This window comes from Limanda limanda, chromosome 10 (genome assembly GCF_963576545.1).
Source record: "Limanda limanda chromosome 10, fLimLim1.1, whole genome shotgun sequence".
Lineage (NCBI taxonomy): Eukaryota > Metazoa > Chordata > Actinopteri > Pleuronectiformes > Pleuronectidae > Limanda > Limanda limanda.
Window position 1 is genome coordinate 20140906 of NC_083645.1, and position 12779 is coordinate 20153684.

Here is a 12779-nt window from a genome sequence, read left to right on the forward strand (position 1 = left end):
GTAATAGGAGGTAAACACAGGTGCTAGTGATCACATCCTTCAAGTCCCCGTACCTAAACAAAGACGAAGCTTCATCAATGTCATTGCTAACATCTGTGTTTACCGACCATTTTCATATCAAACTGGGCGCTGGGAAAAAAAATCCCATTACACACAGAAACAACAATCAGGAAACACGGAGTTCCAGGTGATACTCAGTCTCTCTGTAATGGCTTTAATAGGAGGCTTTAGGAACCTTCGACCTGAGCTGTTGTTGCTGCTGAGTGTCGCTAACAATGAGCCTCAGTCACTTGCTCTCGGATCAAAGTCCTAGAAAGCAGCGCACGTCATGTCTGTGGTGAGCGACATGCCATAATTAGAGCAAATGGAAATGCAGCGAATGTAGGTCAATGATGTAATGATGTTTTTCATATATATTTCAAATTGCTGATGCTGATTTTGCTGATGTTTGTCTAAAGTATATATAAACAGAGACTACATTGTATACATTCAAAATGTGTGCATATGAAGATTTAGTAAATGCTAGTGCAAAGGCAGACAGAAGACTCAGGTGCTTGCAATCCAATCATGCACTCTTGTCGATTTTTATAAAATGATAAAAAGATCTGGTTATTTTATTCATATTTTGCATCTTAATAGTCAGATTTTAATGTAAAAATATAAACACTGTTAAATTAATTGATGGTAATGAGAAAAGATGGGGTCTAAGACGACTGCCCTGGGGTCCTCCTGTGCAGTAACTCAAAATGCAGCCTGGTGCATGAACTGTTCAGATTTCCTGTGTGTCCTGACCTGAGTAAAGATGGCATCTCTATCATCATCAATCAATCAATCAAGTTTTATTTGTATAGCCCACATTCACAAATAACAATTCGTCTCATGGGGCTTTAACATTGTGTGACATCCTCTGTCCTTAACCCTCAACAAGAGTAAGGAAAAACTACTAAAAACCCTTTTCACAGGTAAAAATATGTAGAAACCTCAGAGAGAGCCACATGTGAGGGATCCCTCTCTCAGGACGGACAGAAGTGCAATAGATGTCAGGTGTAAGAAAACATCATCAGGATTTTTAGCAGCATCCATTAGGCTAAACATTTTTCAATACTATGTGTCAGGCAGTCCCGCTGCAATCACAGTCTCTGGCCAGCAGCAAGACCACGATCCAGCATCAGGATGGGATCCACTATAATCCACAGTCATTGTCCACCGCCGCCAGTTAGAATCCATTATCAGCTGCCGCCTCGGTCGTGGTCCCTCATCATCCGATGCCAACGCGACAAAGGATCCTCCATTACAACGACGATCAGCTGGCACGATACAGAATCCACCGAACTGGATCCACCATTGCGACCTCCGACACGCGATCCACAATCATAATCCATGGTGCGGCCACAGCTGTGGCCCTGCATCCGCGGGCGCTAAGGCACAGAAACTCCGGGAAAAGGGGTCAAGTTAGTAACATGTACTGATCAGATAAGAATTATCTTGATGTGATAAATATGGAGAAAAGGAAGGAGAAGCAGGAAAGAGAAGCTCCGTGTGTCTTGTGTCATAAATTCCCTGTGCGTCTTAGCATCATCAGGGGTTTTTGCCATTTAATCAAATTTGGAACATCGCACAAATTAGCTCTAACTATAAGCTTTATAAAAAAGGAAGGTTTTGAGTCTACTTTTAAACGAACAGAGCGTGTCTGCCTCCCTAACTGAAAGTGAGAGATTATTCCACAGCAGTGGGGCTTGATGGCTAAAAGCTCTGGCTCCTACTCTACTTTTAGAGACTTTAGGGACAACAAGTAAACCTGAGTTCTGGGATCGGAGTGCTCTAGTAGGTTGATATGGAACTAACATCTCTTTAAGGTAAAGAGGTGCCATATCATTAAGGGCCTTGAAGGTGAGGAGGAGAATTTTAAATTCTATTCTAGATTTAACAGGAAGCCAGTGTAGCGATGCTAATACTGGAGAAATGTGCTCTCTTTTCTTAGTTCTCGTCAGGACACGTGCTGCGGCATTTTGGACCAGCTGCAGAGTCTTTAACGACTTGCTGCTGGAGCCTGATAATAATGAATTACAATAGTCCAGTCTCGATGTAACAAAGGCGTGGACTAGTTTTTCTGCATCTTTTTGCGAAAGGACATGTCTGATTTTTGAGATATTACGCAAGTGGAAAAACGCGGTCCTAGAAATTACTTTTAAGTGACTATTAAAGGACAAATCAGGATCGAAGATCACTCCCAAGTTCCTGACTGTGTCATTGGAAGCAAGGGCAATGTCATCTAGCGCAGCTATATCATTAGATAATGTATCTCTAAGGTGTTTAGGGCCGAGTATTATAACCTCTGTTTTATCTGAGTTTAATAAGAGAAAATTGCGGGTCATCCAGGTTTTTATGTCCTTGAGACATGCTCGAAGTTTAGTTAATTGATTACTTTGATCAGGTTTTATTGACAAATATAACTGGGTGTCATCCGCATAACAGTGAAAATTTACCGAGTGTGTCCTGATAATGTTTCCTAGTGGAAGCATATATAATGAGAATAAAATTGGGCCGAGCACAGACCCCTGTGGGACACCATGGTTAACTTTGGTGCGCACCGATGACTCATCATTGATTTGAACGAATTGGGAGCGATCAGCAAAATAAGATTTAAACCAGTTTAAGGCCGTTCCTTTAATGTTAATTAACTGTTTTAGTCTCTCTAATAAAATTTGATTTGGTCAATTGTGTCGAATGCTGCACTGAGATCTAACAGAACGAGGACAGACACAAGTCCCTGATCTGAAGCTATTAGAAGGTCATTAGTGACTTTTGCCAGGGCTGTCTCTGTGCTATGATTGGTTCTAAACCCAGACTGAAAGTCTTCATATATATTATTTTCCTGGAGAAACTCACACAGCTGATTGGCTACAACTTTTTCTAAGATTTTAGATAGGAAGGGGAGATTAGATATTGGCCTGTAATTTGCTAAAACCTCTGGGTCTAGGGTGGGTTTTTTGAGTAGGGGTTTGATTACAGCTATTTTAAAAGACTGTGGTACATAACCTGATGATAATGACAGATTGATTGTGTTAAGTAACGAATTATCTATTAGGGGCAGAATTTCTTTAAGTAATTTAGTTGGAATCGGATCTAAAATACAGGTTGTTGGTTTAGAACCTGAGACTATTTTGGTAAACTGATCACGGGTGATCAGAGAGAAGCTGTCTAAATAATGGGAAGGATTCTCAGCCGTTTCTGAGATCTCTATTGTTGGGAGGGTATTAGTGCCAATTGAGGGCAGGAGATGATTGATTTTATTTCTAATAGTTAGAATTGTATCATTAAAAAAGGTCATAAAGATATTGCAATTTAGGGATCGAGGAATACTGGGTTCGGTGGAGGTGTGACTCTCTGTCAGCCTGGCTACAGTGCTGAAGAGAAACCTGGGGTTGTTTTTATTCTCTTCTATTAGTTTTGAGTAATAGGCAGCTCTTGCTTTGTGGAGAGCCTTTTTATATTCTGTAACACTACTCTTCCAGTCTAGGAGATTTTCAACACTGTTGCTGGAGCGCCACTTCCTTTCTAATTTTCTTGATATTTGTTTCAACTCATGTGTCTTGGAATTATACCACGGAGCTAATTTACTATGTTTTACACATTTCTTTTTTAGAGGCGCTATTGAGTCTAATGTTAATCGTAATGAGTCTGCAGAGCTTTCTACGAGGTGGTCAATCTCAATAGAGCTCGGGTTTTTAAAGAATTTGTTGTTTATGTCGACGGATAATACGGGTTTAAATGTAATCGGAATTATTTCCTTAAATTTAGCTACAGCACTATCAGGTAGACATCTAGAAAATGAGTTTTTTATTAGTGGCATATATTCAGATAGTGAAAAATCGAAGGTTATTAAATTATGGTCTGATAGTACTGGATTGCGCGGAAGTACTGTTAAATGTTCAATTTTGACACCGTATGATAACACAAGGTCAAGTGTGTGGTTACAACAATGAGTAGGTTGATGCACACACTGACTAAAACCAATTGAGTCTAGTATTGAAATAAATGCTACGCTCAGGCTATCTTTATTATTGTCAACATGAATATTAAAGTCACCAACAATAATAATTTTATCTGTCTTTAGGACTAGGTTTGATAAAAACTCAGGGAATTCTGTTAGAAATTCAGTATGACAGTGATCTAATGTTTAAAAGACCACATTTGAAAGTCTTAGTTTCCTGTGTTGTTCCAGAGGTTGTGTTAATTTGTATAAGATTATTGTGAGTTCTCGCTCTGTTATTGTTTAATTTAAATAATTGAATCGGACGGTAGACAGAGACAGTCTCTATGCGGTTGGGTGACTGATCCAGAGGGAGCGCAGAGAAGTGATTAGCACTGCAGCTCTGCTTCCTGGTCCCAACTCTGGGTTGTCATGTGATAGACTTAGTAATATTCTTAGATAAGAGAGCTGCTCCATCCCAAGTGGGATGAACGCCGTCTCTCCTAACAAGACCAGGTTTCCTCCAAAAAGTTTGCCAATTATCTATAAAGCCCACATCTATGTTTGGGTCCAGGTATTTGTTACCAGCTCAGCTAATGAGCTGTTGCATTGTATAAAAACAAATTAATTATTTTGTCTCACTGCTCCCATGTTTATTTTGTTCTTCTACTCCCACATGTTCACAGACATCTTTAATCTGTATCGTTATATCATATGATTACACATTTGTGTGGGCAAAGAGAACAAATTGTTATTAGTCTGTAATCATCAGGTCAAAATGTCAGCTACAAGAAGATTATATGTGTGTGTGTGTTGTTGTTTTTTGGGTCATTTGCAAACATCCATTCTAAATATTCTCTAAGGCTTTTTGTGTGAGACCCAACAACACAGATATAGACAGAATGCAGTATTACAACAGTAACTCGAAATAATTTAAAATGCACTATGCACTTGAACACAGTTGACATCTCACTGTGTGTAACTTTGCTGGTCTTCTCCCAAGTGAGTCTTATTCCACTGTTTATGAATAAGAATGCAAAGCTTCCACAATCCTGGCTTGACTGGAGAAGTTATTCTAAAACTGAAAATCCCCCCAAAAAAAAAAAAAATCATATTTTTCCTGATTTGAAAGCTGCTCCCAGGGAGGGTTAATGCTCGTTCACCTCGTGTGGAAGGTAGTATGTATGATTGAATGTGTGTTTGTATGTAAGTAGAGATCATCTGTGTACACATGATGGAACAAAGGATTGGACTTTACCCACTCACTTGCCTGTAAAACCTATTGGTCTGATAAGTGCTTACCTATGTGACAGCATAATATTGGCAAACCTGTAATTCATACTCCACACATGTACGGGGAAGTGGATAAAGGGGAAGCATGTATAAAAATGTCTTCTCCCTCCCCTTCCTTTTTACACAACCAAATTACAGTTGCTAGTGGCATTGCTATACTTCCATCTGCTGCGCACAGATAAGACGGACGACTCTTGTCCCACTTAATCGACACAAGAGACACAGATTGTTTTTCCTCAGGTGGTTATGAATTTCATTTGCATTGCCAAACCACAATTCCTGCGGAGACAAGGTTAACCCACCTTCACATTAACCTGTTTCTGTACATTTCCCCAAACAACGGGCATGTGCACCAGACAGAAAGCTCACAACTCGTGCATGCAAATCCACACAATGCACAAGACAAGGAGTAATAATATTTAAAATATCAAAGCGCAAACACACACAGAGTCCCTACCTGGTTTTAAAACACAAAGCAGTTGTTTGAATAACTGTTTACACAATGGGCGTTATATTTCATACAGCTGTAATTTATATATTTATTATTGTATCTACTAAATTAGATATGTGGCATTTAAGTTCCCTCAGGGTGACAGCAAATGTGACCTGCTACATGGTGCTTGTCAATGTGACTTGTATTTCCACATTTTCTTTTCTCATTTAAGTCATCTTCTGTTAAATAAATAATAGAAATCCAAAAGTATTCAATTTGTTTGCTTGTTATTTCAGGGAAAAGAGACAAAAATGTTGAGGGACAACTGCAATGGCCCTCAACAGAATGACATATTCACATTTAAATGTTTCCTACGAGGCTGGATTCCATTAAAACCTTGAAATATAATGTGCAACACTAAAAGGATATCAAAAGAAGTAGCCTGATGTTGTGGTTGTTGTCAGTAATTGAACAGTAAAATGCAAGGTGACACAAACATTGGCAAAGAACCATTGAATTAATGCTAAGAACTCCTGAGGTTATGGATAAATGATGGTAAAATAGAGCCCACATGCAAGAGAATGTTCTATTGAAATCGAATTCAAATGTGATGGAAAGTTACAGAACCCAGTCTCCATTCAATTACACTAAGAATGTGCAAATCCAAGGACGTTAAAGCAGTGGAAATTGTTTACTCTTGAATCCCTTTGAAACGGGTGCGGAGTGTGGAAACGTGTTGCCGTGGCTGAACGCTCGTTTGACTACATTCAGAAAGAATTGGAATGGGTCCACTTTTGGTTTGGATCCTCAACTTTGTGTTGCGCAGGGTTCCTTGAAGAATCCTCTAAATCCAAAGCTCTGAAGCAAAGTGTGGTCAGGTGTTATTGTAAAATCCTTGTGTAATATTTCATATGAAAATAACCGATACAATCAGTGAACATGGGAATATGTGTTACAGGGAATCGTACCTTGATCCAGTTGACCCGCTTCATCACAGTTTCAGGCTTGTAGGTCTTTTTGGGCTCCAGCCCATAAGGCAGCTTGATGACAGGTAATGAAGGAGGTGGCGGAGGCCCACCTGGGCCCCCGAAGAAAGGCGGAGGAGGCGGAGGCCCACAACCTGGGGGTGGTGGAGGTCCTCCACCTGGAGGAGGAGGTGGCGGAGGTGGTGGTGGAATGCCTGCATGGCCGAAAGGAGGAGGAGGAGGAGGTGGTGGAGGAGGAGGACATCCACCGGGTGGAGGTGGCGGAGGAGGTGGAGGAGGAGGAGGTGGAGCTGCTGCCCCCCCTGCTAGTGGTGGTGCTGCTCCTGACGCAGGTGGACCGGCTGCAATCTGCAAACAGAGGGTGGAAAGAATAATGATGACCTGCAGATGAATTGATGGATCAATCCAAACCTCAGTCTAATGTCACTAAAAGTTTATGAAACTTTACTGTGCAAATATTTTCTGTCAGTCTCCAGCTCGTTTTTTATGTATTTTTTCCGATAAACATATATCTGAATTTGTCCTTTGAAGAAAAATATTATTAAAACTACATTATAAACTCAAGTTGGTGAAAAAAAGTCAAATTATCCACATGAAGGAAAGTCTGCTGCTGTCTGTTTGTTTACGCTTCTATTGGAGGCAAAGGTCATGTTTGCATCATTGATGCAGTTTATCTGATTCAAGGAAATTAAAAACTGAAATTCTACAGAAAACAAAATGCCTCTTAATTTAAAGAGGTTTTAATCAGACTAATGTGTTGTGTTCATTAAATCCCAGTATGTAAATAAATACTCGACTCGACTTTGGAGGAAAACCTGTAAACGACTGCTGTTCTAATTTGCTTTAACACAAAGATAAGAACATTGCTTTCCTATCAAGTCTTTGTCATGAGTTCTCACAGTGGCAGGCTATTAAACAGGAGACAGGGGTGTAATTAGACCCGAGACTGATAAGACCAAGTCGTTCACTCCTTTGACATGTCTGCACTGCCTGGTGCATCCACAGGTAGTCTTCGATAGTGATAATGCTAAAATGAAAAATGTTCCAGACAGAAAAAGTTATGCAAATACAACTATTACAGATACCCGAGCTTAGACAGGGCTTGATCCTCAGAGCTGATTAGGTGCCAGCTCTCACCAAAAAGCATTTCCACTTGCACATCTCATTTCTAAAACCAATTTCCCCACTACGCTCATTTCCCTAGTCACTTGATTGTGTGCGTAAAATGTGATTGGCTTCATATTTAAAGGCATTACGTAGTGTTTCATTACATAATGGCATCGGTGGATTGTTTATTAGGGCCAAAATTAAAAAGGTGTTGTGCAAGGAGCGTCTCAAACAGATTGCCCCGGAGCCATTTAGTGAAAATCCACATCCGATGATTACATGTCTGTCAATCTCGAGCCCTCGTGGCCCATTTTCTCTTCAAAGATTAATATGAGGGAATGGAAGCAAATTAGCTGCGAAATTAGAGCGCAGTTGTTTCCGTACTGAGGGGCCCTCCGAGTTCCAATCCCTCTCTCTGATCTCCCCAATAATAAAGCCTTGGGATGCAATACCAATGCCACTGGTATTTTCGCCCTCAGAAATGGAAGCAAACACCCACTGAAATCCATAAAGGGTAAAGTATTTAAATTATAGTATAATCAAAAGGATATATTTAATGGTGATGGACGTTTAAGAGTGAGTTCATCTGGGAAAGCATCACACTCAGGGCCGTGTCTTAGACCTGTGCACATGTCTTTGCAAGTGTCACAGCAATGAATCATTGTCTGGCTCTGAGCTACTGTGTGCAGAGGCAAGAAAAAGTGACAACCCTTTAGTCCGTGTTTTTCAGTTTAAAATGCAATCTTATCTAATTTGCAAATGTAGACAAACACAGGTTACTCGAGCTGATAACACAAAAACAAGTTATTTTGTGTCAACCATTCACAGAGTTTGGGAAAAGTAATGGAACCCTTGGATGTATTAACTGATTGGGACACCTTTAGCAGTAATGACTCCAAACAACTGCTGGCAGACCAGACCATAGAAGAACTTCCAGGAGGAACCATTGTTCCTCACAGGTCTGCCTCAGCTCAGGGATGTTCTCAGGATGTCTGATGAACCTTCCACTGGAGGTTATTCCACAGCCGCTCTGTTAGGCCAAGCTCAAGGCTCTGACAACTGGATCTGCTTTGTTTGAAGTCACTCTGCAGTAGATCTATTTGGATGTTTAGGGTCATTGTCCTGCTGTGTCACTTAATCTTCTCCTGAGCTTCACCCCGACATTATCTTGTTAGACACTTGGTTAATCTTTGGAATTAACTTCCCGCAGAATTACGAGCTGTTCAGGCTCAAATCATGAAATCCCAGCTTCTGTGCTTCAGCACTAGGAGGAAGTTTTCATGTTGGTTTGCGATGCCCAATTCATGCCGTATGTAGTACAGGCTGTTCTTTCCCAGCAATGCAACCTTGGTTTCATCAGCCCACACAACATTCTCCCAATAGTGCTGAGAGTCAGATGGTCTTTGGCTAACTTCAGGCAGTGTGATGTTTTCCTTGGGAGAACAGCAGCCTCCTGCCATGGAGACCATGACTGTTCACTGATCTGTGCAATGTCGACAGAGACGATTCCTTTAAGCCTTTACCTTGTTAATCTTGACGTATTTTTTTACTTTGAATACTCTGCATTGTGCTTGTGGAGTCATTTCAGAATCAATATCAGAATCGCAACTGGGCAAGTAGCCACAATACTACATCATGTCTATTTAAACATTTGTCCAACTGAAGACTTTTTCACCCTAAAAAGAATCATATGATTCATTTCTATCTGTTTTGTTTGACACTATTCACATCGGCAGGTTACAAAGTCCAAATGTTCAAGTGTTTCTTTATTGTTCCAGGTAAATGTAGCACACACCTCTAGTGTTGTTTCATTGGTTAAACTCTAGGTTTGAAAACTGTTGAATCCAGTTAGCATTTGTAAATCTCATTTCTCAATTATTGTTATTTAGCTGAAGCTACGACCATATTTTATATAAATGTTGTATAAAAATTTAGAAAATTCTTAGAGGGGTTAAACTACTTTATATTTCCACTGAATGTAGGAAAATGCATTGACATTTACCATATGAAAATTACTAATAAATCTATCTGTAGAGACATATTGAAAGAAGATAAATCATGTATTTACAAACTACAATATACAATGACTTATGAGCTTTACAATACCAGAATTAGTTTCCTGTGTTTTTCTCTAATTTGTACATGAGCCAACATGTTTTAACTCTGTGTATCTGGCCAGGTTGTGCATGTCCCTAAAATAATGTTTCCATTATGTTACTTTTGCAGAGCCCATCTGGAGCTGGATAAAATATAATCCAACCAAATTAGATTCATAGTCTTCTGGACTCAATGAGGAGGTCAGCATGGAAGATAATCAACTCTGAACAATGTGTGATTAAATCTACGCCTCAATCTCATCTCTGATGGAGGAATTCAATCACAAAGTGTTTACTTAGGAAATTTCCATTTAACAAGCAATAATTGCTTTTAGTTAAAAACCTTGTACAGTTTCTCAAACCTGGGAACTGCTCCATTATTAAGCTTAACGGAATAATGGTGGTAGATATATAGACATTCTAAAGCATGTTATCTGTTTCTGTGAATGAGTCATTTCAAAAGATAAAGCATTGCATCAAGATGTGTATTGGGAATTATGATAACAGACATTGCTTGTCAGTTCACACAGAATGTCACTTCAATTTAGAGAAATTGAAGTTTAAAACATGCAGAGAGATCGGAGATAAGTTATATCGTCTTTTTCTTTAACTATATATTTAGCAAAACAACTCTTTTCCACACATTACTTTTTTCCAGGTGATATAAAGTGAGGCTGCATCCAGGGCCGTGCATGCAAAGGGGACACCAACCTTGGCTTCAGATTCCCTGATGAGTCTCTGAGCCTCTGTGAGCTTGTCTTTTTCACTAGTTAACTGTGCAGATACAACACAAACACACACACACACACAAACACACACAGGAACACACGTCACAGAAGACACATAAGGCAGCAGAGAGGAAAAAGGGAGGGTGGGTTAGATAGAAAAAGAAGAGAAGAAACACGAGTACACTACAACAGGTACAGATGCAAAACTCACACCGAATACAAAAAAGGCAGGAAAGAGAATCAGGGGAAAGAGGATGTTCCTCACACATGGGAAATGGAAGGACAGCGTAATTTCCCCCATTTTGTGTGAATGAGTTATTTGATGTGCAAAAGGTACTGTACTCTTACACCTAAAACAAGATGTAATCTATCTTCAAAAGAAAATAAGTGTAAAGCTCTGACGGCAGCATGAAAGGAACAAGGAGCAGCATCACTGACAGTCGGTGCACCTTCAAACCCCTTTTTTCCACTTTCCTGCCTTTTTTTTCCTGTTTGGCATCGAAAATCACATCCGACTTAACTCTCAGATGTGTGATGGGCACCGATTTCACTGTGCAGCCTTTGTTTCAGAAATGCACGCATTTTGCTTTGATATACTTCACTGAGTGCAACCTGGCCGAAAAAGCATGGGAAAGGGAAAGTAATCCTCAGCCACTGAAATGGGAGATTTCTTCATGGGAGTTATTCCTACAGACCGCCTCTTACTATAGACTGTAGATAAGTAAATATTTAATGGGTAAAATGGAAAAGGCGGATGAAAACCTTTAGTGGGGTGAGTTATAAAAGAACTTTCATTTTTGCAAGAATTTTTAGGAAACAGAATTAAAGTGCTATATATTTAAAGGCAAAGGGAAGTTTTATTCTATGTTTCATCCTCTGGGATTAAAAGTTAGAAGTCTGTTAGGATTACATTTTCAAGACAAAGATCAACGGCTTCTACAGCACACAGCCCGGCCTGCCTCCTGAGTGCAGCTCTGCAAACCACCATTCACCATGACAGCCGATGTGTGCTTTTAGCTAAACAACTAAATTGGCTCCGTTTCATAACAGCAGACGAAAAAGCACACGTTGTAACAGTGACTACATGGTGAGTTCCCGCTGTCATTATCAGTTGAGTCAAATTCTATAATCAGCCACGATGGAAGGCAGCCTGGCAGGAAAAGAGAGAGAAAGTGGTGGACTACACCTACAGCTCCTCTTGGGGCCGAGCTGGGTCAGCTACAAGACCGCCAGGTTGTTAAAACCTATTAATGGGATGGCGCAGAGTGCTCCAATGTACCACTGCAGTGCTACATTATTCATCACATCCACAGCCAATTCAATGAATAACTTCCCCTTCTTTTTTTCTTTTTTTTTTTGCCTAGTGTGGTTGCAAGCAAAAGGTTTGGAGAAGGATGGATGATTTCCACTTGTTGTGATTTCTGTCCCTTTGTTGGTGTTTACAGGCAGAACCTGCACTCAAATCAATTGGGGGATAATCAAACAGACACATCAAACAGGGCTGCTTGTTACAATGCCAAAGTTCCCAGAGAAAGACTCTCATTAAATGTGTTGGTTCACAAACAAGGTGAGAAAGGAGCGACTCAGGCATGCGAGTGTTTTAATATCTAACAGGAATCCAGGCGGCGGGGGGGAGATGAAAGGTTAGGGTTCGCTCCCACTTCATTCAAATCCAGCAAAATAGCAGCGACAAGACAGTGACAAGGCTCTGACGGACAAAGTGAATGTGTGTCCTCACAGCGATTTAAAGGTTCCACACTCTCGGAGTTAATGGCTTTCTACAGCACTGTGTCAAATGCGGATTAGGTTTGAAAAACACACTCTTCCAGCCGAGTCTTCCCGAAGTGGCAGCACCACAACCGACTGGGAGGACGACACCGTTGTTGTGTCGCACTGCTTCAGGAAGCAAATCTACGTTCAGTGTGAACACCTGCCCCGAGAAAACAGTAGGTGATTCTAGATTGTTAATGAAACACTCACATACTTGAGAAGATCAACTCTAAATTCAATTAAAAAGAAAGGTGGATAGTTAAGTTTATCTATGTTCAATAGTGACTACTGCAATTACTTTATGTACTGTAAATATTTTTTGTTGATATCCAAAGGGGATATTTGTGAATTTGTTATGGCCACATTCATGCAGGTTTGAGTCAAACAAATGAC

The 12779-nt window shown here is 40.2% G+C and overlaps 1 protein-coding gene across 3 annotated transcripts in view; it reads right to left on the minus strand.

Annotated features, from left to right (window-relative positions):
- Positions 1-12779, minus strand: part of diaph2 (diaphanous-related formin 2) — a 344506-nt gene that overhangs the window by 206523 nt on the left and 125204 nt on the right. For all 3 annotated transcript variants that reach the window (XM_061079060.1, XM_061079061.1, XM_061079059.1), the window contains one exon: positions 6668-7033. In XM_061079060.1, the coding sequence (XP_060935043.1) occupies positions 6668-7033 (366 nt within the window). The remainder of the gene's footprint in view (positions 1-6667; positions 7034-12779) is intronic.